The sequence below is a fragment of the Pseudonaja textilis genome, chromosome 2 (assembly GCF_049901715.1).
Source record: "Pseudonaja textilis isolate UNSWEBS1 chromosome 2, rPseTex1.2, whole genome shotgun sequence".
NCBI classification, from domain to species: Eukaryota; Metazoa; Chordata; class Lepidosauria; order Squamata; family Elapidae; genus Pseudonaja; species Pseudonaja textilis.
In genome coordinates this window covers 3,215,742-3,237,616 of record NC_141991.1, presented here as the reverse complement: position 1 = coordinate 3,237,616, position 21,875 = coordinate 3,215,742, and the positions used below count along the sequence as shown (strand labels likewise).

The 21,875-nt window shown below is 43.1% G+C and overlaps 2 protein-coding genes and 1 pseudogene across 5 annotated transcripts in view; all 3 read right to left on the bottom strand.

Moving 5' to 3' along the window:
* Nucleotides 1-21,875, bottom strand: part of LOC148126563 (uncharacterized) — a 28,940-nt gene that overhangs the window by 6,389 nt on the left and 676 nt on the right. The window contains exon 1 of one of the 3 annotated variants that reach the window (XM_087928246.1): nt 14,097-14,171. The exons of 1 other annotated variant lie outside the window; for it this stretch is intronic. The gene's annotated coding sequence lies outside the window, so the exon portion shown is untranslated. Of the gene's footprint in view, nt 1-7,585; nt 7,678-14,096; nt 14,172-21,875 lie in introns of those variants that run through there. One more of the 3 variants, XM_087928244.1, reaches the window with a different exon arrangement.
* On the bottom strand, nt 1,116-7,702 carry LOC148126565 (uncharacterized). The gene is made up of 2 exons (XM_087928164.1): nt 7,586-7,702; nt 1,116-3,254 (listed from the first exon to the last, which is right to left on the bottom strand). Exon 2 carries the CDS (start codon nt 3,166-3,168, stop codon nt 1,480-1,482), a length of 1,689 nt encoding a protein of 562 aa, XP_087784290.1. The 5' UTR covers nt 3,169-3,254; nt 7,586-7,702; the 3' UTR covers nt 1,116-1,479.
* Nucleotides 9,485-20,581, bottom strand: LOC148126564 (uncharacterized; annotated as a pseudogene). The gene is made up of 2 exons (XR_015742477.1): nt 18,838-20,581; nt 9,485-12,338 (listed from the first exon to the last, which is right to left on the bottom strand). The product of XR_015742477.1 is annotated as an uncharacterized LOC148126564 (transcript).

Genomic DNA, 21,875 nt, shown 5'->3' with positions numbered 1-21,875 from the left:
AGTGTTGCACCTTATGATTCTTGACTCTTGATGAATGTAGTTTTTATGTACACTGAGACCTCTGTGCCAAAGACAAATTCCTTGTGTGTCCAATCACACTTGGCCAATAAAGAATTCTGTTCTATTGTCCTATTCTATTCCATTCTATTCCATTCCATTCCATTCCATTCCAGTCTATTCTATTCCTGTTCAAATGGTAGACACAGAACTAGGACAAGAGCAAGCCTGTGACTTTAATTTTAATACATTTTAGTACATCTCCAGAAGATGGTAGAATACAGGAAGGCCTGGAGCAACGTCCATGGGGTTGCGATGGGTGGGACATGACTTTACAACTAACAACAACAAAAAATGGAAGAAGTACAAGTGAAAGAAACAATGATAAGATGGGCTAAAATCTTTGGTTATTCAATAGAATTAGATAAATGGCAGAAATTTTGGAATAAAAATTGTAAACTAACAATGTCAATGGCCTATAAGGAAAACTTATACAAAATGTTTTATAGGTGGCACTCACCACCAGAGAGATGTTTAAAAAATTATCAGCTAAATGTTGGAAGTGTAATCAGATACAAGGTTCATATCATATATGGTGGACATGTCCAAAGGCAAAAAAATATTGGACTAAAATACATACTTGGTTAAAAAAATTATAAAGCAACATATAGATTTAAAAACAGAAATATTCCTGCTGGGTATATTACCAGAATAATGTAATAAAGGGAATAGATACTTAATTTTTCATGTAGCAATGGCAGCAAGAATAGTGTTTGCACAACAATGGAAAAACAATGAGGTCCCAATAGATGAAATTGTAATAAAAAAATATTAGAATGTGCTGAGTTGGATCAACTGATACTTAAGATAAAAGAAAAGGAACAGAGTATTTTTTAACATAGAACTTATTTTACCAATGGTTAACTATTAGAAACAGGTTAGAAACTAAACAGAATTTTTAAAGATAATAAAAACTTGTACTGAAAATTTTACAAGGTGGATAAACTAATTGTATGATTTCTCTGTGATTAATATTGAAATGTTTATTAAGATTACTAGTATGATTACAGTTATTGTTATATCTTTACTTAAAATTAATTGTGCCAGACAACACACTGTCCAGATAGATGTAGCTTTTTTATGTTTTTCAAAGAAAAAGGTATCAATAAAACATATATTCAAACAAAAAAAATACCTGAAACTTTTCTCACAATCTGGACCACGGGTTTCAAACTCAAGGTCCGTGGGCTGGATCCGGCCTGCAAGGTGGTTACATCTGGCCTGCGGGTCTATCCTGGAAACATCAAAGGCCGGGCGCTGATCTGTCACCCCCTGGCAGCCATTAAGGCTGGACTGCGGCCAGCTTTAGATATGTCCTGCCTTAGCACTGAGCCCCTCATATGGTTTCTCTCCTGTGTGAGTCTTCTGTTGGTTCACCAGATTGCAGTTCTGACTGATACTTTTCCCAAAATTTGAACACTCTTATGGCTTCTCTCCTGTATGAGTGCACTGATGTTTCACCAAGGCAGAACTGTACCTGAAACCTTTCCCACAATCAGGACATTCAAAAGGTTTTTCTCCTGTGTGAGTCCTCTGGTGATACACCAAGGACGATTTTTGACTGAAACTTTTCCCACAATCAGGACATTCAAAGGGTTTCTCTCCTGTGTGAGTCCTCTGGTGTATTATTAAGTGGGAATTCGTACTAAAGCTTTTCCCACATTTAGGACATTCGAAGGGTTTGTCTCCTGTGTGAGTCCTCTGGTGTTTCACCAGGCTGGAATTGTGACTGAAACTTTTCCCACAAATAGCACATTCAAAGGGTTTCTCTCCTGTGTGAGTCCTCTGATGGCTCACTAGGTGAGAATTCCGACCAAACTGTTTCCCACAACCAGAACATTCAAAGGGTTTCTCCCCTGTGTGAGTTCTCTGGTGTTTCACCAGGCTGGAATTTTGACTGAAACTTTTCCCACAATCAGGACATTCAAAGGGTTTCTCGCCTTTGTGAGTCCTGTGGTGGTTCACCAAGGAGGATTTCTGGCTGAAACATTTCCCACACTCTAGACACTTGTACGGTTTTTCCCCTGTGTGAATCCTCTGGTGTTTTACCAAGCTGGAATACAAACTGAAATGTTTCCCACAATCAGGACACTCACATGGTTTCTTTTCTGTGTGAGTCTTCTGGTGTTTTACCAGGGTAGAACGATAACCGAAACTCTTCCCACAATCTGGACACTTGTATGGTTTCACTCCGGTGTGTGACCTCTGGTGTATCACTAGGTGGAAACTCTGACTGAAGTTTTTTCCACAATCAGGACATTCAAAAGGTTTTTCACCTGTGTGAGTTCTCTGGTGATACCTCAAGGAGGATTTCTCACTGAAAAGCTTCCCACAATCAGGACATTCAAAGGGTTTCTCTCCTGTATGAGTCCTCAGGTGATTCACAAGGTTGGAACTCTGACTGAAACATTTCCCACACTCTAGACACTTGTATGGTTTCTCCCCTGTGTGAATCCTCTGGTGGCTCACTAAGTTGGAATACAAACTGAAACTTTTCCCACAATCTGGACATTCAAAGGGTTTCTCTCCTGTGTGAGTCCTGTTGTGTATCACAAGGTGGGAACTCTGACTGAAACATTTCCCACACTCTAGACACTCGTACGGTTTTTCTCCTGTGTGAGTCCTCTGGTGTCTCATGAGAATAGAATGAAAACTGAAAGTTTTCCCACAATCAGGACATTCAAAGGGTTTCTCTCCTGTGTGAGTCCTCTGGTGTTTCACGAAGCTGGAATTTTGACTGAAACTTTTCCCAGAGTCAGGATATTCAAAGGGTTTCTCTCCTGTGTGAGTCCTGTGGTGTTTCACCAGGGAGGAATACTGACTGAAACATTTCCCACACTCTAGACACTTGTACGGTTTCTCACCTGTGTGAATCCTCTGGTGGTTCACCATGTTGGAATACCAACTGAAATGTTTCCCACAATCAGGACACTCATATGGTTTCTCTCCTGTGTGAGTCCTCAGGTGTTTCACCAGGTTAGAACGATAACCGAAACTTTTCCCACAATCTGGACACTCATATGGTTTCTCTCCGGTGTGAGTCCTCTGATGTACCACAAAGTTGCCATGCTTGCTAAAGCATTTACCACATTGGGAGCAGTTGTAGGGCATTTCTCCTAAGGGTATCCTTCTATGAATCACATTTGCTTTTCAATGTTGCTTGTTGTCCAGTGTGCTGATATTGGCATCATCCTTATCTATAAGATTAAAATGAAAGTGTAAGTTTTAATGTTTATAAAACAGACGCAGAAGATGTCAATAAAAGTAGTACAGGTAATCCTTGAGGTACGACAGGCCATTCAAAGTACGTTCAAAGTAACAACACGCCTCCCCAATGCTAAATACAAATCTGTTTTAAACTTGAAATTTTGCAGCCCCCCACCCTCTCCCCTTAATGATCGACTGCAGAGATGCTGTAGCACAAATTTCCCTTGCATCTTGCCCGGTCAATTCTTAGTCCTCAGAGGCCCCTGCTTTGCCAATATACTGGGTTCTATGCATTCTTCCTCAACCCCAATCCCCCATCACCATTCCCTTACTTAATTTTTCACGAGCTGAAGAAGTCAACTGCACTGTTCTGGGTTGAGCCCTCCTCGCTGACGGACCGTAGATCGTGACTGACTGTGGCTATGGACAGCCCCGATCACTGCAATTAGGGGCTGAAGCTGCCTTGGAGGGGTGGTGGAGTAAGGGGAGGCCGCCAGCCAGGTTGAGGGGAGCCGCATTTCCCCTTCTGGGCTTGGTCTTTATCCCCCCTAAGACAACTGAAGCGGTGGTCCAAAATGGCCACCCCGAAGAGGAAGACTCAGCTGGACTAAGATTTGTGCAGGAGTGAAGAAAAAGGTGGATAACATCAGAGCCGGGACAATTGGGCGAAACAACCAAACAAAAAGTACCCCGGGATTAAGGTAACACTGAACTTTTAAGAAAAGAAAAGTGAGCGGCAAAAATACAAAGGGACAGGAAAAAAAATAAGAAAATAATTTTGAACCGGGAAAGGAAGAATCGAACCGGGAAAGGAAGAATTCGGAATTAAAGACTTAATTAAATTGGATTAAAATATTTTGGCAATAAATAGGCATAAAATAAAGCTGGACTTAAGATTGTCAAAAAATAATAATAAAATTTACAAATTGGAGACTGGATTGCTCTGGAATATTGAGGTTCGAAAAACCCTAAATAATAAAATAGGGGGGAAAGGTGAAGACTTTGTATAATGGAGAGTGCCATCTTCTGGATAAAAATTCAAACAAAAGGGAAATCTTCCTGTTTCTGTATGAACTTGTGTCGATATAATGTCAAAGAAATATTGAAACAAACTAAGAATCTTAAACAGTGAAAGTTGAACCGGAACAAAGAAAGAAGCAAGGAAAGACTGACTGCGGGATTGATTGATGTTTTTGGTATAGACCCTGGGTTGGAACAATTGAGAACTTTAGAAAACTTGAAACAGAAAGAAGGAAAGTAAAAGTGTTTTTTGTGGACTTTAACAATTATAAAATATAAGTGTGTGTAATGATACTATAGGAAAGAGGCGAATCACTTTGTTCTGTGTTAGAAGAAATGGAAATGGCGATTGAAGAACAAGAAGAAAGAACTTCAGAGGACAAGGAGTCCGCTCAAGAAGAAGCCATCTTAAATAGACAATTAACACAAAGAACACTACAAAGACGAGGGGAAAGAAGGAAGGCTAAAAAGTTGAGATTTAAGAAGGTAATCAAAAAGGGGAATACTGTGAAATCAGGAGAGATGGAAAGATGCAGCAGAAAAGTGGAAAGGAAGATATCCAGAAAGAGAGGGATATAAACTGGAATGAGAAAAGATATGGGAAAAAGAGGGGAAGGAGAAGCAGTAAGAAATAGGTGCATGAAATAAAGAAATACGGAAATAGTAAAACGTTGAAAAGAAATTGTTTTTTCAGAGATAATGGTTGATGAATTAAAAAGGGGATTCTGCAGGGTGACAAGGGGTAACAAGAATATATTTACAATTAAAAAATACTTACAAAATAGGGTAATATATATTATTAAAGGAGGGATAGATACTGATAATTCTTATTAGATGAATATACATTTTTATTTTTATCTTTAACAGAAAAATTAAGGTTTATTGAAGAAATTGTACTAATTGAAATGAATGTGAAGATGTTTAAAAATGAGGTTAATATCAGTAACCAGGAATTAAATAGTCAATTTTTCCCTTTTCCCTTTTTTAAAATTAGAAATAAAACTAAGGGGGGAAAATATTTTGTGGAATCCAAATGAAAAGATGCAATGATCATTATTGTAACTACTTAAAAATAAAGGTTCATTGGGAATTAAGATGAGGGAGTAAAAGTATATTTTAACCAATGAGGTGTCACACTCAAAGCAGTAAAAGGGGGAAACCTAAGTTTGTTTCTTTTTCTCTTGTGTTAAAACTTGTATTAATCTAGAATTGATAGAAAGAATGTGTGATGAAAAGAAAATACGACAGATTAAAGAACTATTTAAATTAAGATAATACAGACTATTAAAAGGAAGGAGATATATTGATAACCTTTTTTAATTGGGCAAACAAATATTATTTTTATTCTTAAAATAAATATTAAAGGATTATATCTGAAATAATTGCAATGAAATGAAAGGATGTTTGGATTGAGATTAATGTAAGAGATTAGGATTAATTTTCTTGTTTTTCTCTATTCTGAAAATTTGGAATGGAAAAGGTAATAATAGAATTAAGTATGCATATATGAATGTATAATTATTGTCATATTTGCATGTAAAAATGATGATCTGGAAATATGTTGTCCACTAAAAAGAGCCTTTTGTTTTTATGGGAAAAATTGAATAAAACTTGGTTTGTTTGTTTTTTAAAAAAGAAGTCAACTGGACTACGTGGCATAATCAAGAAGAAGGAATATGATCTCTTTTGTTTCCATGGCAATACTTTCGCCATGATTTACCCTGGCTGGGAAGGAAAGGATTCCCATGGAAGACGAGATTTCTTCTGTGATCAACCAGTGTAAGACTAGCATACAGCTAGCACTGGAGGCGCTAATAAGAAAGCATGCCTATTTCGCTCCCATTGCAATCCTTTCCAGCCAGCATAAGGTCCTACGATTTCTTCTTAGTTCCACCGGCACTAATTTTACGCTGGCAGCGCTACAAGGATAAGGTAGTGGTTTACCCTGGCTGTGGAGGAGAGGATTGGCATGGCAACAAAGGAGATCAGATTTCTTCTCTGCTCTATCAGGGCTAGCTTTACGCTAGTCTTATGGTGGTAGAGTAAACAAGAAACCTCATCACTTTTGTTTCCATGCCAATCCTTTCCTCCCCAGCCTGGGTAAACCACTATGATACCTTTTTAGCGCTGCCAGCATAAAACTAGCACCAGCCGAGCTAAGAAGTAGCTCGTAGTAGTAGTTTTTGCTGACTGGGGCGAAGGGATTGTCATAGAAACAAGAGATTGAATTTCTTCTTCTTGATTGCGCAACATGGTCCAACAAGGGAGCTGCCTCCTCTACTCTGACTTCCTGAGTTCATCAAAATGTAAGCAAGCGAAGGGTGATGGGTTGGAGTGTGAAGGAGGCCCATGGGGCTTTGGGGGAACCAAGGGGCAGGAGGCAGAGCATGGGATATCCTAGAGGGGAGGCCTTCTGGGAGTGCCTGTGTCCCCAATAGGCCCCTCTCGGTTCCTCCCATCCCTGAGTCACCCCGTGCTCTCATGACCCACACATTGGTTTAACAGATGCACTGGGAAAAGGAATAGGGAGGTTGTCAGTTAGGTGATTCATTTAATGTCGTCCTCAACTTCCAACAAGAATTGGCAGGCTCCATTAATGTCATCAGTTGAGAACTACCTATTTTTAGTAGGTTCCGATATATAAAACCAAACAACTCAAAGAGGGCGAACTTTGTCTTTCACATGGCTGCATATCTGGAAGCACTGGGGACAGATTATCCAGCTGCAGAGAGAATTACAAACACACACACACCTACAAATGTATATATGTCAAAAATCCACGTTTTCATGTCCCCAAAGCTTCTGAGCTAAATTTAAGAGATGTGGGGGCTTTAACTGATGAAATGATGCCAAAAGCCTCTGCAAAATTTGAAGCACCAGTGATACCCATGGGAGGACTCAGCTCCCAATAAGGGCAGAAAACACTGTCCAGAACCCCTCCGGTGACCTCCCCATGCGAGTGGTCCTCACTTACTGACTGCATTTGGACCGGTGTCTGTCACTAAGCAGCCCGAACATGATGCATGATTGACAGATGAAGGTGCCAACTAACATCTGCTCCTCTGCGGGTGTTAAACCAACCACTGCGGTTTGTTAAAGGCAATTTCGCGTGGCTGCGACTCGCACCTTCCAGCCAGGATCCCCCACTGACTTTGCCGACGAGAAACTAGCCGGGAAGGTCACAAATGGGGACCACGAGGGTGGGATGTTGCGACCCCCGTAGACGCGCATTGGCTGGCAGCGTCCGAACCAAACGGCCCAACTTGCTCCCGGCCTCTCCTCCCACCTGCCCTCAACTCACCTGACAGCCGATGCTTTGATCCTTGGAGGAGCACAAAAGACGCCCTGCAAGCCGACTCTAGACGAAGGTCCTCTCTAGGCTTCTCTTCTTCCGCCGTCCTCTCTAGCAATAGAGCCCTCGGTGGTTTTAACTCCTTTAAGATCAACCACAGATGCCGCTCCTGTATGGACGGCTTTGTAGGTGCAGAAGTTGCCCGTCTGACCGCCACCTCGCGACAGGAGGCGGTAAAACAGGCTGGTGCCGTCTTTGCCTAAAGCGTTTGCAAGACGTTGCTACTGATTAAATGCTATCAAGTTTTTTTAGACTCCTAGCAACCACCAACCTATTTATGCAACTGAGCCACTGAAATGTGAAGCCTGTGAAGATTAGCTGCATGCTGAGCCCTAAATGTTGATGAAGTTCTTACAGAATAAGAAGGGGCCAATTCTATCCCTCTGTTACTGCAGCTCAGCACTGCCTTGCCACTTTTAGCAGCTGCCACACACTGCTGGCTCATATTTAAGTGATTAGAATCGACTAGGATTACAAGATCCCTCCTACAGTTACTGCTATTGAGAATAACAACAACTGCCAAAAAAATACGTTGTAGAATTGGGTACGTTGTGTGGTGACCCATTAATGACCATTATGACTTACGACCAGAATTCCAGCCACTTACAAGTTCATTTAGTGACCGTTCAAAGTTATGACTACATTGAAAAATGACACGACCAGTTTTTCACACTTGCAACCTTGCTAGCATCCCTATGAACGTTGATCAAAATCCAGATACTTGGCATCTGGTTCATACTTATGACCGTTGCTGGGTCCCAAAGTCAGTTGGTCCCCTGTTGCAACCATTTGATGAGAAAAAGCAATGGGGAAACCAGATTCACGTAACCATATTACAAAATTATCGACTACAATGATTCCCTCTGGCAAGAAAGCTTATAAAATGGGATATAATTCACCTAGCAAATGTGTCACTTAACAACAAAAACTTGGGGCTCAATCATTGTCTTAAGTCGAGGGCTGCCTGTAATTTTTCCTGGTGGAAAAAGACTGTATTTTCCCTCAGCAAGATTCTCTTCTGACACACCTTGCCCCACCCAGAAATACTGTTTTTTAACATATTATTTTGACAAAGGGAAATAATTCCAGCGTAGGATGCCTTCAATTGATCAGCAGAAAAGAAAACCGGTCTCCTAAAGCTTGAAATCAACAGGGATCCATCCACATCAAAATCCTGAAGCATGCCTGGGAATCAGATCCTCTACCCACCTTCGGTCTGCGAGCATAATTCAGAACAACATGCAACATTTTTTCATATTACAGATAATCCTCCACTTATGACCACAATTGAGCCCATAATTTCGGTTGTAAATTATCATGGTCGTAAGGCAAGTTATCATATGACCAGACCCAATTTTATGACTTTTATGGCAGTCCCTAAGTAAACCTTGCGGTTGTTAAACAAATCCATTGTTTGCTATGGGGCACTTGCCAGAAGTAAATATGAGTTACCAGGAAAAATGCCATAGATTGGGGTCACATTGATAAGGTGCTGTTAATAGCTGTAAATGTGAGCCAGTTGTTGAACACCCAAAATCCAGTCATGTCATCATGATGGGATTGATGGAACTTTGAATTCGCATCTCAAGTGGCTTTTGGAGGGTCCGTTAACATCAAATAGTCAAAAGCACCCAGTCGTATGTTAATTTAATATGACCGCTCTTTTATGTTAAAGGAATTCATCTCTGGGTTTTTCGAAACATTTTTGTCTACTCGCTGTCTCCATCCATGGGGACCTCAACTATAGGTACGGTAGATTACAGATTACAGGTAGCTTAACAACTGTAGTGAGTTAGAAACCACCATATGTATGGGAATCTCGCCACCGAGCAAGAGTTGAGACAAAGGTTTTACATCACCTTTTTATTATTAAATGTATCTATTAATAAACTTATTCGCTACTCATCATGAAGTTTGAAGTAGTTATAAGTATCTTGCCTTGCCATAATATTCACAGCAACATGGACAATACCCCTTTTTCCTTGTAAAAAGTTACTGACAATTCTTACATGATGCATTTTTAAAAATGAAACATTTTCCACTGTACATTCCTTTTCTCATATTGCCACCAAGGGGGATGCCAAAAATATGCCAGCATCTTAGTGTTGCTATCATCAAGAGCACATAGAAGTTGCTAATCCATCTGTAGACCCTGTGATCAAAACCTTTTGTCCTCAACTCAATATTGAGGTCGTCTCCATCAGGTTGATCTGCAAGGCAGAATAGTTTTTACATGTGAAATTTTACATTGCTTTTTTACCTAGGCCTTCGGCGTACTATCCACACACCCTTCACCCCTCACACCTGTTGAAGATCTCCCAAAGTCACCCGTCATTTTCAATGAACCCACAATTTCTTAATGTGGTCTGAAGTGTTAAGACACAAAAAAGCAGTTTCTCCCTCACTGTCCCATATGACATTATCCCAGAAGCAGCCACCATTTTGGCCCTGAAGTTGGTGTGGCAAAATGGCAGGTACTTCCACAGGTCAACTCCATGGCCCAGGGATGAATCATAGGTACATTAAAAATAACAGCTGCTTCCGGGACATTGTCATGCGGGACAGTGCGGTACGTGTCCCGGCCTCCTTCCCCAACATGAGGTTGAGAGATCTTCAAAAGATACGGAGGAGAGGGTGTGAGGCCTGGTGGGGTCAAGGCTAAGGACTACAGGGACCCAGTGAGAGAGGAAAAAATCCTGTGGGGATGCTGTGGCAGAGGGAGAGGCCTGGCGAATCCTATTTGGGAAACCCTGGGGGACACTGCATGGGAGTAACAGGCTTAAGGGGACTCTGTCAGGGAAGGATCCAAGGGTTGGGGTAGAGAAGGCCTTTGGAAGGCAAGCCTGGCTCTGTGCCCCACCTCCAAGAGTTTTCCCCAGAGGTAACCAGTGTTCCACTTCATAACTCGCATTCATTTAACTACATCAATAAGAGTAGGTTAATTAAGGAAAGAAGGATCTCAACCTGTAATGGGGCCTGCCAGGACCTAACTGGCAGGCCTCATTACAGTTGTATCCCGAGAACTATTTATATGCTGGCTAGGGAATTCTGGGGCTCAAAATCCAGAGGACACCAGGGTAGAAGGCTGAAATGTGGAAATACTATAATCCATGTACCAAAAACACCACCCAAAAGCCTCTTTGCAGTAATTGCACAAGTTCTGCAAAAGGAAATATCCAGAAACATCTGCTGATAACCAAAAAGTTAGCTTTTAACGGCCTACCATTTTCCATCTTTTTCTCTGTCCACCAACTCTTGAGATGTGTTGACTAAAAAGAATCAGGGCAGAATTCTGTACATTCATTTCCCAAATAAGAGATCAGAAATGAAATTCAAGCCTTTTCTAAACTCATCAACTTTTGCCTCATGTGCATTAGCTTGTATGCAATAAGAGGTGATTTGCTTCTGAAAGACTATAGACTGGACATTTCTGTATTTGTGCCCTTGTGTATAAAGTACATGGCTGATAACGTTAGGTCAAATATGGAAATCATTCCCACAATCTGGATACTTTTATGATTTCTCTCCTGTATGTGTCCTCTGGTGTTTCACAAGCCCGGAAGCATAACTGAAAGTTTTCCCACACTCTGGACATTCAAAGGGTTTCTCTCCTGTGTGAGACCTCTGGTGAATCAGCAGGTGTGAATTCTGACTGAACCTTTTCCCACAATCAGGACATTCAAAGGGTTTTTCTCCTGTGTGAGACCTCTGATGTATCACCAGGCTGGAATTTTGACTGAAACTTTTCCCACAATCATGACATTCAAAGGGTTTCTCTCCTGTGTGAGTCCTGTGGTGTTTCACCAGGTAAGAATACTGACTGAAACATTTCCCACACTCTAGACACTTGTACGGTTTCTCCCCTGTGTGAATCCTCTGGTGGTTTACCAAGTTGGAATACAAACTGAAACATTTCCCACAATCTGGACACTCATATGGTTTCTCTCCTGTGTGAGTCCTCTGGTGTTTTACCAGGGTAGAACGATAACCAAAACTTTTCCCACAATCAGGACACTTGTATGGTTTCTCTCCTGTGTGTGTCCTCTGGTGTATCACTAGGTTGATATTCTGACTGAAGTTTTTCCCACAATCAGGACATTCAAAAGGTTTTTCTCCTGTGTGAGTTGTCTGGTGAGACACCAAGGAGGATTTCTGACTGAAACTTTTCCCACAATCAGGACATTCAAAGGGTTTCTCCCCTGTGTGAGTCCTGTGGTGTTTCACCAGGGAGGAATACTGATTGAAACATTTCCCACACTCTAGACACTTGTATGGTTTCTCCCCTGTGTGAATCCTCTGATGGTTCACCAGGTTAATATGGGAACGGAAACTTTTCCCACAATCTGGACACTCGAACGGTTTCTCTCCTGTGTGAATCCTGTTGTGTATCACTAGGTGGGAATTCTGATTGAAACGTTTCCCACAATCGGGACACTGAAAAGGTTTTTCTCCTGTGTGAGTCCTCTGGTGATTCACCAGAGTAGAATTCTGATTGAAACGCTTCCCACATTCACGGCAGTCAAAGCATTTCTCTTTTGTGTGAATCCTCTGGTGGCTAATGAGGTGGCAACTCTGACTGAAATTTTTCCCACATTCAGGACATTCAAAGGGTTTCTCTCCTGTGTGACGTCTCTGGTGCATCACAAAGTTGCCATGCTTGATAAAGAATTTACCACATTGGAGGCAGTTGTAGGGCATCTTCCTATGTGGATCCTTCTATGAATTACAAGGAAGCTATTCTGACCAGAGCATTTGCCACATTCAGAGTATTTATATGGCTGTTCTCCAATGTGAATGCTCTTGTGATTTGAACACTGGGCTTTTCCCACAATAGCCACAAAGTGTGCGGCTTTCTGAATGAAATAGAAAATATCTTTTATTCCTGTTTCAATTTGCTTTGCTCTTCAATGTCGCTTGTTTTCCAGTGTACTGATATTGGTATGATCCTTGTCTATAAGATTAAAATGAAAGTATACGTTTTAATGTTTAATAAAGAGGATGCAGATGTCAATAAAAGCAGTTCGGGTAATCCTTGAGATACGACAGGCCATTCAAAGTACGTTCAAAGTAACAACACGCACTAAACACCCCCCAATGCTAAATACAAATCTATTTTAAACTTGAAATTTTGCAGGCCCCACCCCCCACCCTGTCCCTCAACCTTATGATCGACTGAAGACGTGCTGCAGCACAAACAAATTTCCCTCCCATCTTGCCCGGTCAATTCTCAGTCCTCAGAGGCCCCTGCTTGACCAATATACTGGGTTCTACGCATTCCTCCTCAACCCCAATCCCCCATCACCATTCCCTTAATTTTTGATGAGCTCAAGAAGTCAACTGGGCTACGTGGCATAATCAAGAAGAAGAAATATGGTCTCTTTTGTTTCCATGGCAGTCCTTTCGCTCCTAGTAAGTGATTTATCCTGGTTTGGGAGGAAAGGATTCCCATGGAAGGAAAAAGGATAAGGTTTCTTCTGTGATCACCCAGTGTAAGACTAGCATACAGCTAGCACTGGAGGCGCTAACAAGAAAGCATGCCTATTTTGCTTCCATTGCAATCCTTTCCTTTCCAGCCAGCATAAGCTCCTACGATTTCTTCTTAGTTCCACCGGCACTAATTTTACGCTGGCATCGCTACAAAGATATCGTAGTGGTTTACCCTGGCTGTGGAGGAGAGGATTGGCATGGCAACAAAGGAGATTGGATTTCTTCCCTGCTCTATCAGCGCTAGCTTTACGCTAGTCTTATGCTGGCAGAGTAAACAAGAAACCTCATCACTTTTGATAGATAAACCATACAACTCAAAGAGGGTGAACTTTGTTTTTCACATGGCTGCATATCTGGAAGAACTGGGGAAAGATTATCCAGCTGCAGAGAGAATTACAAACACACACCTACAAATGTATATATGTCAAAAATCCACATTTTCAGCCTCAAAAATGTCTCCAAAGGGTTATAGTCAAACCTTCTGAGCTAAATTTAAGAGATGTGGGGGCTTTAACTGATGAAATGATGCCAAAAGCCTCTGCAAAATTTGAAGTACCAGTGATACCCATGGAAGGACTCAGCTCCCAATAAGGGCAGAAAACACTGTCCAGAACCCCTCGGGTGACCTCCCCATGCGAGTGGTCCTCACTTACCGACTCCATTTGGGACCGGCGTCTGTGTCACTAAGCAGCCCGAACATGAAGCATGATTGACAGATGGAAGTGCCAACTCCTCTGCGGGTGTTAAACCAACCACTGCGGGTTGTTAAAGGCAATTTCGCGTGGCTGCGACTCGCACCTTCCAGCCAGGATCCCCCACTGACTTTGCCTACGAGAAACGAGCCGGGAGGGTCACAAATGGGGACCACGAGGTTGGGATGTTGCCACCCTCATAGACGCGCATTGGCTGGCAGCGTCCGAACCAAACGGCCCAACTTGCTCCCGGCCTCTCCTCCCACCTGCCCTCAACTCACCTGAGCACAAAAGACCCCTGCAAGCCGCCTCTAGAGGAAGGTCCTCTAGAGGCTTCTCTTCTTCCGCCGTCCTCTCTAGCAATAGAGCACTCGGTGGTTTTAACTCCTTTAAGATCAACCACAGATGCCGCTCCTGTATGGACGGCTTTGTAGGTGCAGAAGTTGCCCGTCTGACCGCCACCTCGCGACAGGAGGCGGTAAAACAGGCTGGTGCCGTCTTTGCCTAAAGCGTTTGCAAGACGTTGCTACCGATTAAATGCTATCAAGTTTTTTTAGACTCCTAGCAACCACCAACCTATTTATGCAACTGAGCCAAGTGAAATGTGAAGCTTGTGAAGATTAGCTTCATGCTGAGCCCTAAATGTTGAAGAAGTTCTTACAGAATAAGAAGGGACCAATTCTATCCCTCTGTTACTGCAGCTCAGCACTGCCTTGCCACTTTTAGCAGCTGCCACACACTGCTGGCTCATATTTAAGTGATTAGAATCCACTAGGATTACAAGATCCCTCCTACAGTTACTGCTATTGAGAATAACAACAACTGCCAAAAAATACGTTGTAGAATTGGGTACTTTGTGTGGTGACCTCGAACGTGTCCTTGATAAGCGCATTCGGGACATCGTCGACATCAGCGTCAACCAGGCCGGATTTATCAAGAACTGCGGCACCACCGACGCCATCTTCGGTGTGCGGATGCTGATGGAGGCTCACAGAGAGAAGAAAATCCCGCTCCACACCGCCTTCCTGGACTTGGAAAAGGCCTTCAACCGAGTCCCGCACGATCTCATCTGGTACGCACTGCGAGATCACGGCGTGCCTGAGCTGCTCGTACAATGGGTCCAACTCCTATACAGATGTCACAAAAGCCGTGTAAAAGCGGCAGCTGGGATATCAGAGGAGTTTAATATCACCGTCGGCGTACACCAGGGCTCTGCTCTCTCACCACTGTTGTTCATTCTGGTGATGGACACAATTACACACGACCTGTACACGCCCGCCCCATGGACGCTGCTCTACGCCGATGATGTGTTCCTGGCTAACCTGTGCAAGGCTGAACTCGAACACCTAGTCCAACAGTGGCACGACCGCCTCGAGCAGTCCGGGCTCCGGCTGAACCTAAAGAAGTCCGAATACCTGACCACTGACAATGAAATGACAGGCTCCATCCACGTGAACGGGCAGGAGCTACCGCGCGCCTCCACCTTCAAGTACCTGGGAACTATTCTTGGGGAAGAAGGCCTACTACAAACTGAGGTGGCAGCCAGGATCAACGCAGCGTGAGGCAAATGGAAGTCCGTCACGGGCGTCCTCTGTGACAAGAAGATGCCGATGCGCCTGAAGGCGAAAATCTATAACTCTGTGGTGCGCCCGTGGCCATATATGGCGCAGAGTGTTGGCCGACCAAAGAAGTCGAAAGCAGACTCCAGATAATGGAGATGCGAATGCTCCGATGGTCGGTAGGCCTCACCCTACTCGATCGCGTCAGGAACGAAGAAGTGCGTGAGACGGTTCAACGTCGTGCCCATCCCCACGGTCATGAGGCAGTCCCGGCTACGATGGTTTGGCCACGTGAGCCGCGCCAAGGAAGAATCTATCATCAAATCTGCAATGAAGGTGACTGTCGGAGGAGCGAGACCGCGTGGTAGACCTAAGCAACGCTGGATTGACACGATCAAGGCCGATCTAGAGATCGCGAAGGCAGACCCGACATACGTGGTAGACAGAGAGGTGTGGAAGCAGTACTTAAGGACATTAGCGGACCTCGCCCGAGCGCGAGACAAACGCTGAAGAAAAAGAAGAAGAAGAAGTGTGGTGACCCATTAATGATCATTATGACTTACGACCAGAATTCCAGCCACTTACAAGTTCATTTATGACCAGCAATTTAGAAACAATTCCAAAAATAAATTAGGACCCATATTTGAACTTCTGAGGGGTGGGGGTGGGGCTCCAGCCAGGTCACATGACATTTTGGGAGCTTGGCAACCAGCCTGGAAGTTATGTCCTTTGTGTTCACTTAACACCTGCCATGTTTGTTTTACAATTGTTGCTTGCACTTGACAACTGCCACAAAATAGGTTGTAGAATTGGGTACATTGTGTGGTGTCCTATTAATGACCATTATGACTTACGACTGTAATTCCAGGCACTTAAAAGTTCATTTTGTGACAGTTCAAAGTTATAACTACATTGAAAAAATTGACTTGTGACCATTTTTCACACTTACAACCTTGCTAGCATCCCTATCAACACTGATCAAAATCCAGATATTTGCAACTGACGGTTGGAGGGTTTTTTTCGCTTGCCCCACCCAGAAATACTGTTTTTACAATATTATTTTGACAAAGGGAAATAATTCCAGCATAGGATGCCTTCAATTGATCAGCAGAAAAGAAAACCAGTCTCCTAAAGCTTGAAATCAACAGGGACCCATCCACATCAAAATCCTGAAGCATGCCTGGGAATCAGATCCTCTACCCACCTTCGGTCTGTGAGCATAATTCAGAACAACATGCAACATTTTTTCACATTACAGGTAATCCTCCACTTATGACCACAATTGAGCCCATAATTTCGGTTGTAAATCATGGTAGTAAAGCAAGTTCTCATATGTCCAGACCCGATTTTATGAGTTTTGTGGCAGTCTGTAAGTAAACCTTGCGGTTGTTAAACAAACCCATTGTTTGCTATGGGGCACTTGCCAGAAGTAAACATCAGTTACCAGGAAAAATGTCATAAATTGGGGTCACAATGATAAGGTGCTGTTAATGGCTATAAATGTGAGCCAGTTGTTGAACACCCAAAATCCAGTCATGTCATCATGATGGGGATGATGGAACTTTGAATTCACGTCTCAAGTGGCTTTTGGAGGGTCCGTTGTAACGTCAAATAGTCAAAAGCACCCAGTTGTATGTTAATTTAATATGACCGCTCTTTTATGTTAAAGGAATTCATCTCTGGGTTTTTCGAAACATTTTTGTCTACTCGCTGTCTCCATCCATGGGGACCTCAACTATAGGTACGGTAGATTACAGATTACAGGTAGCTTAACAACTCTAGTGAGTTAGAAACCACCATATGTATGGGGATCTCGCCACCGAGCAAGAGTTGAGACAAAGGTTTTACATCACCTTTTTATTATTAAATGTATCTATTAATAAACTTATTCGCTACTCATCATGAACTTTGAGGCAGTTATAAGTATCTTGCCTTGCCAAAATATTCACAGCAACACGGATAATACCGCTTTCTCCTTGTAAAAAGTTATTGACAGTCCTTACACCATGCATTTTTACAAATGAAACATTTTCCACTGTACATTCCTTTTCTCATATTGCCACCACCAAGGGGGATGCCACAAATATGCCAGCATCTTCGTGTTGCTATCATCAAGAGCACATAGAAGTTGCTAATCCATCTGGAGACCCTGTGATCAAAACCTTTTGTCCTCAACTCAATATTGAGGTTGTCCCCATCAGGTTGATCTGCAAGGTAGAACAGCTTTTACATGTGAAATTTTATATTGCTTTTTTACCTAGGACTTGGGCACCTGTTGTAGATCTCCCAGAAGCAGCCATCGTTTTCAATGAACCCAGATTTTCTTAATCTGGACTGAAGTGTTAAGGCACAAAAAAAGTGTTTTCTCCCTCACTATCTTGCATGACATTATCCCAGAAGCAGCCACCATTTTGGCCCTGAAGTTGGTGTAGCAAAATGGCAGGTACTTCCACAGGTCAACTCCATGGCCCAGGGATGAATCACAGGTACATTAAAAATAACAGCTGCTTCCGGGACATTGTCATGCGGGAGAGTGCGGTACGTGTCCCGGCCTCCTTCCCCAACATGAGGTTCAGAGATCTTCAAAAGATACGGAGGAGGAGAGGGTGTGAGGCCTGGTGGAGTCAGGGGTAAGGACTGCAGGGACCCAGTGAGAGAGGAAGAAATCCTGTGGGGATGCTGTGGCAGAGGGAGAGGCCTGGTGAGTCCTATTTGGGAAAGCCTGGGGGACACTGAAGAACAGGCTTAAGGGGACTCTGTCAGGGAGGGATCCAAGGGCTGGGGTAGAGGAGGCCTTTGGAAGGCAAGCCTGGCTCTGCGCCCCGCCTCCAAGAGTTTTCCCCAAACCTGCGGTAGCCAGTGTTCCGCTTTATAACTCGCATTCATTTAACTACATCAATAACAGCAGGGTGTAGGGTTAAGTAAAGCAAAGCAGGATCTCAACCATAACTGGCCCCATTACAATTGTATCCCGAGAACTACTTATATGTTGGCTAGGGAATTCTGGGGCTCAATATCCAGAGGACACCAAGGTAGAAGGCTGAAATGTGGAAATATCATAATCCATGTACAAAAAACACCACCCAAAAGCCTCTTTGCAGTAATTTCACAAGTTCTGCAAAAAGAAATGTCCAGAAACATCTGCTGATAACCAAAAAGTTAGCTTTTAACGACCTACCATTTTCCATCTTTTTCTCTGTCCACCGACTCTTGAGATGTGTTGACTAAAAAGAATCAGGGCAGAATTCTGTACATTCATTTCCCAAATAAGAGATCAGAAATAAAATTCAAGCCTTCTCTAAACTCATCAACTTTTGCCTCATGTGCATGAGCTTGTATGCAATAAGAGGTGATTTGCTTCTGAAAGACTATAGACTGGACCTTTCTGTATTTGTGCCCTTGTGTATAAAGTACATGGCTGATGTTAGGTCAAATATGGAAATCATTCCCACAATCTGGATACTTTTATGATTTCTCTCCTGTATGTGTCCTCTGGTGTTTCATAAGCCCGGAAGCATAACTGAAAGTTTTCCCACACTCTGGACATTCATACGGTTTCTCTCCTGCGTGAGTCCTCTGGTGTATCACCAGGTACGAATACTGACTGAAACACTTCCCACATTCTAGACACTTGTATGGTTTCTCCCCTGTGTGTGTCCTCTGGTGGTTCACCAGGGTAGAACGATAACCAAAACTTTCCCCACACTCTGGACATTCATACGGTTTCTCTCCTGTGTGTGTCCTCTGGTGTATCACCAGGTGTGAATTCTGACTGAAACTTTTCCCACATTCAGGACATTCAAAAGGTTTTTCTCCTGTGTGAGTTCTCTGGTGATACATCAAGGATGATTTCTGACTGAAATTTTTCTCACAATCAGGACATTCAAAGGGTTTCTCTCCTGTGTGAGTCCTGTGGTGTCTTACTAGCCTGTAATTGAGACTGAAACTTTTCCCACAAAGAGCACATTTAAAGGGTTTCTCTCCTGTGTGAGTTCTCTGGTGTATCACCAGGGAGGAATTTGCAGTGAAACTTTTCCCACACTCTGGACATTCATATGGTTTCAACCTGGTGTGAGTCCTCTGGTGTATCACCAATTGTGAATTCCGACTGAAACGTTTCCCACATTCAGGACATTCAAAGGGCTTGTCTCCTGTGTGAATCCTCTGGTGGTTCAGTCGACTGGAATTGTGACTGAAACTTTTTCCACAAATAGCACATTCAAAGGGTTTCTCTCCTGTGTGAATCCTCTGGTGGTTCACTAGACTGGAATAGTGACTGAAACATTTCCCACACTCTAGACACTTGTACGGTTTCTCCCCTGTGTGAATCCTCTGGTGGTTCACCATGTCAATACGGGAACGGAAACGTCTCCAACAATCAGGACATTCGAAGGGTTTCTCTCCGGTGTGAGTCCTATGGTGTTTCACCAGGTAGGAATATTGACTGAAACATTTCCCACACTCTAGACACTTGTACGGTTTCTCTCCTGTGTGTGTCCTCTGGTGCTTCACCAGGGTAGAACGATAACCGAAACTTTCCCCACAATCTGGACACTTGTATGGTTTCTCCCCTGTGTGTGTCCTCTGGTGTGTCACTAGGTGGGAATTGAGACTGAAGTTTTTCCCACAATCAGGACATTCAAAAGGTTTTTCTCCTGTGTGAGTTCTCTGGTGATACATCAAGGAGAATTTCTGACTGAAATTTTTCTCACAATCAGGACATTGAAAGGGTTTCTCTCCGGTGTGAGTCCTATGGTGTTTCACCAGGTTGGAATATTGACTGAAACATTTCCCACACTCTAGACACTTGTACGGTTTCTCTCCTGTGTGTGTCCTCTGGTGCTTCACCAGGGTAGAACGATAACCGAAACCTTCCCCACAATCTGGACACTTGTATGGTTTCTCCCCTGTGTGTGTCCTCCGATGTGTCACTAGGTGGGAATTGACACTGAAGTTTTCCCACAATCAGGACATTCAAAGGTTTTCTCCTGTGTGAGTTCTCTGGTGATACATCAAGGAGGATTTCTGACTGAATTTTTTCTCACAATCAGGACATTCAAAGGGTTTCTCTCCTGTATGAGTCCGCAGGTGATTCACAAGGTTGTAACTCTGACTGAAACATTTCTCACACTCTAGACACTTGTACGGTTTCTCCCCAGTGTGAATCCTCTGGTGGTTCACCAGGTTAAAATTATAACGAAACTTTTCCCACAAATAGCACATTCAAAGGGTTTCTCTCCTGTGTGAATCCTCTTGTGTATCACTAGGTGGGAATTCTGATTGAAACTTTTCCCACACTCTGGACACTCATACGGTTTCAACCTGGTGTGAGTTCTCTGATGTATCATGAAGTTGCCATGCTTGATAAAGCATTTACCACATTGGGAGCAGTTGTAGGGCATCTTCCTATATGGATCCTTCTATGAATCACAAGGGAGCTATTTTGACCAAAGCGTTTGCCACATTCAGAGGATTTATATGGCTGTTCTCCAGTGTGGATGCTGTTGTGATTTCAACTCTGTGCTTTTCTCAGAAAGGAAATGGAAAATATCTTTTATTGCTTCTTTAATTTGCTTTGCTTTTCAATGTTGCTTGTTGTCCAGTGTGCTGATGTTGGCATCATCCTTGTCTATAAGATTAAAATTAAAGTGTAAGTTTTAATGTTTATAAAATGGATTCAGAAGATGTGAAAAAAGTAGTACAGGTAATCCTTGAGGTACGACAGGCCATTCAAAGTATGTTCAAAGTATGTTCAAAGTAACGAAATGCCTCCCCCCAATGCTAAATACAAATCTCTTTTAAACTTGAAATTTTGCAGCCCCCACCCCCACACTGTCCCTCACCCTTATGATCGACTGAAGACGTGCTGCAGCACAAACAAATTTCCCTCCCACCTTGCCTCGTCAATCCTCAGTTGACAGAGGCCCCTGCTCAGCCAATATACTGGGTTCTATGCATTCCTCCTCAGCCCCACTCTCATAGCATCATTCCCTTAATTTTAGACTAGCTCCTCAAGAAGTCAAATGGGTTACTTGGCAGAATTAGGAAGAAATATGATCTCTTTTGTTTCCATGGCAATCCTTTGCCCCTAGTAGTGATTGTCATGGAAACAAGAGATTGAATTTCTTCTTCTTGATTGCGCAACATGGTCCAACAAGGGAGCTGCCTCCTCTACTCTGACTTCTGAGTTCATCAAAATGTAAGCAAGCGAAGGGTGATGGGTTGGAGTGTGAAGGAGGCCCATGGGGCTTTGGGGGAACCAAGGGGCAGGAGGCAGAGCATGGGATATCCTAGAGGGGAGGCCTTCTGGGAGTGCCTGTGTCCCCAATAGGCCCCTCTCGGTTCCTCCCATCCCTGAGTCACCCCGTTCTCTCATGACCCACACATTGGTTTAACAGATGCATTGGGAAAAGGAAGGAATAGGGAGGTTGTCAGTTAGGTGATTCATTTAATGTCGTCCTCAACTTCCAACAAGAATTGGCAGGCTCCATTAATGTCATC

Bases quoted from the DNA above. Each gene is read 5' to 3' on its own strand.
- LOC148126565 (XM_087928164.1), bottom strand. From the start codon at position 3,168: ATGCCCTACAACTGCTCCCAATGTGGTAAATGCTTTAGCAAGCATGGC.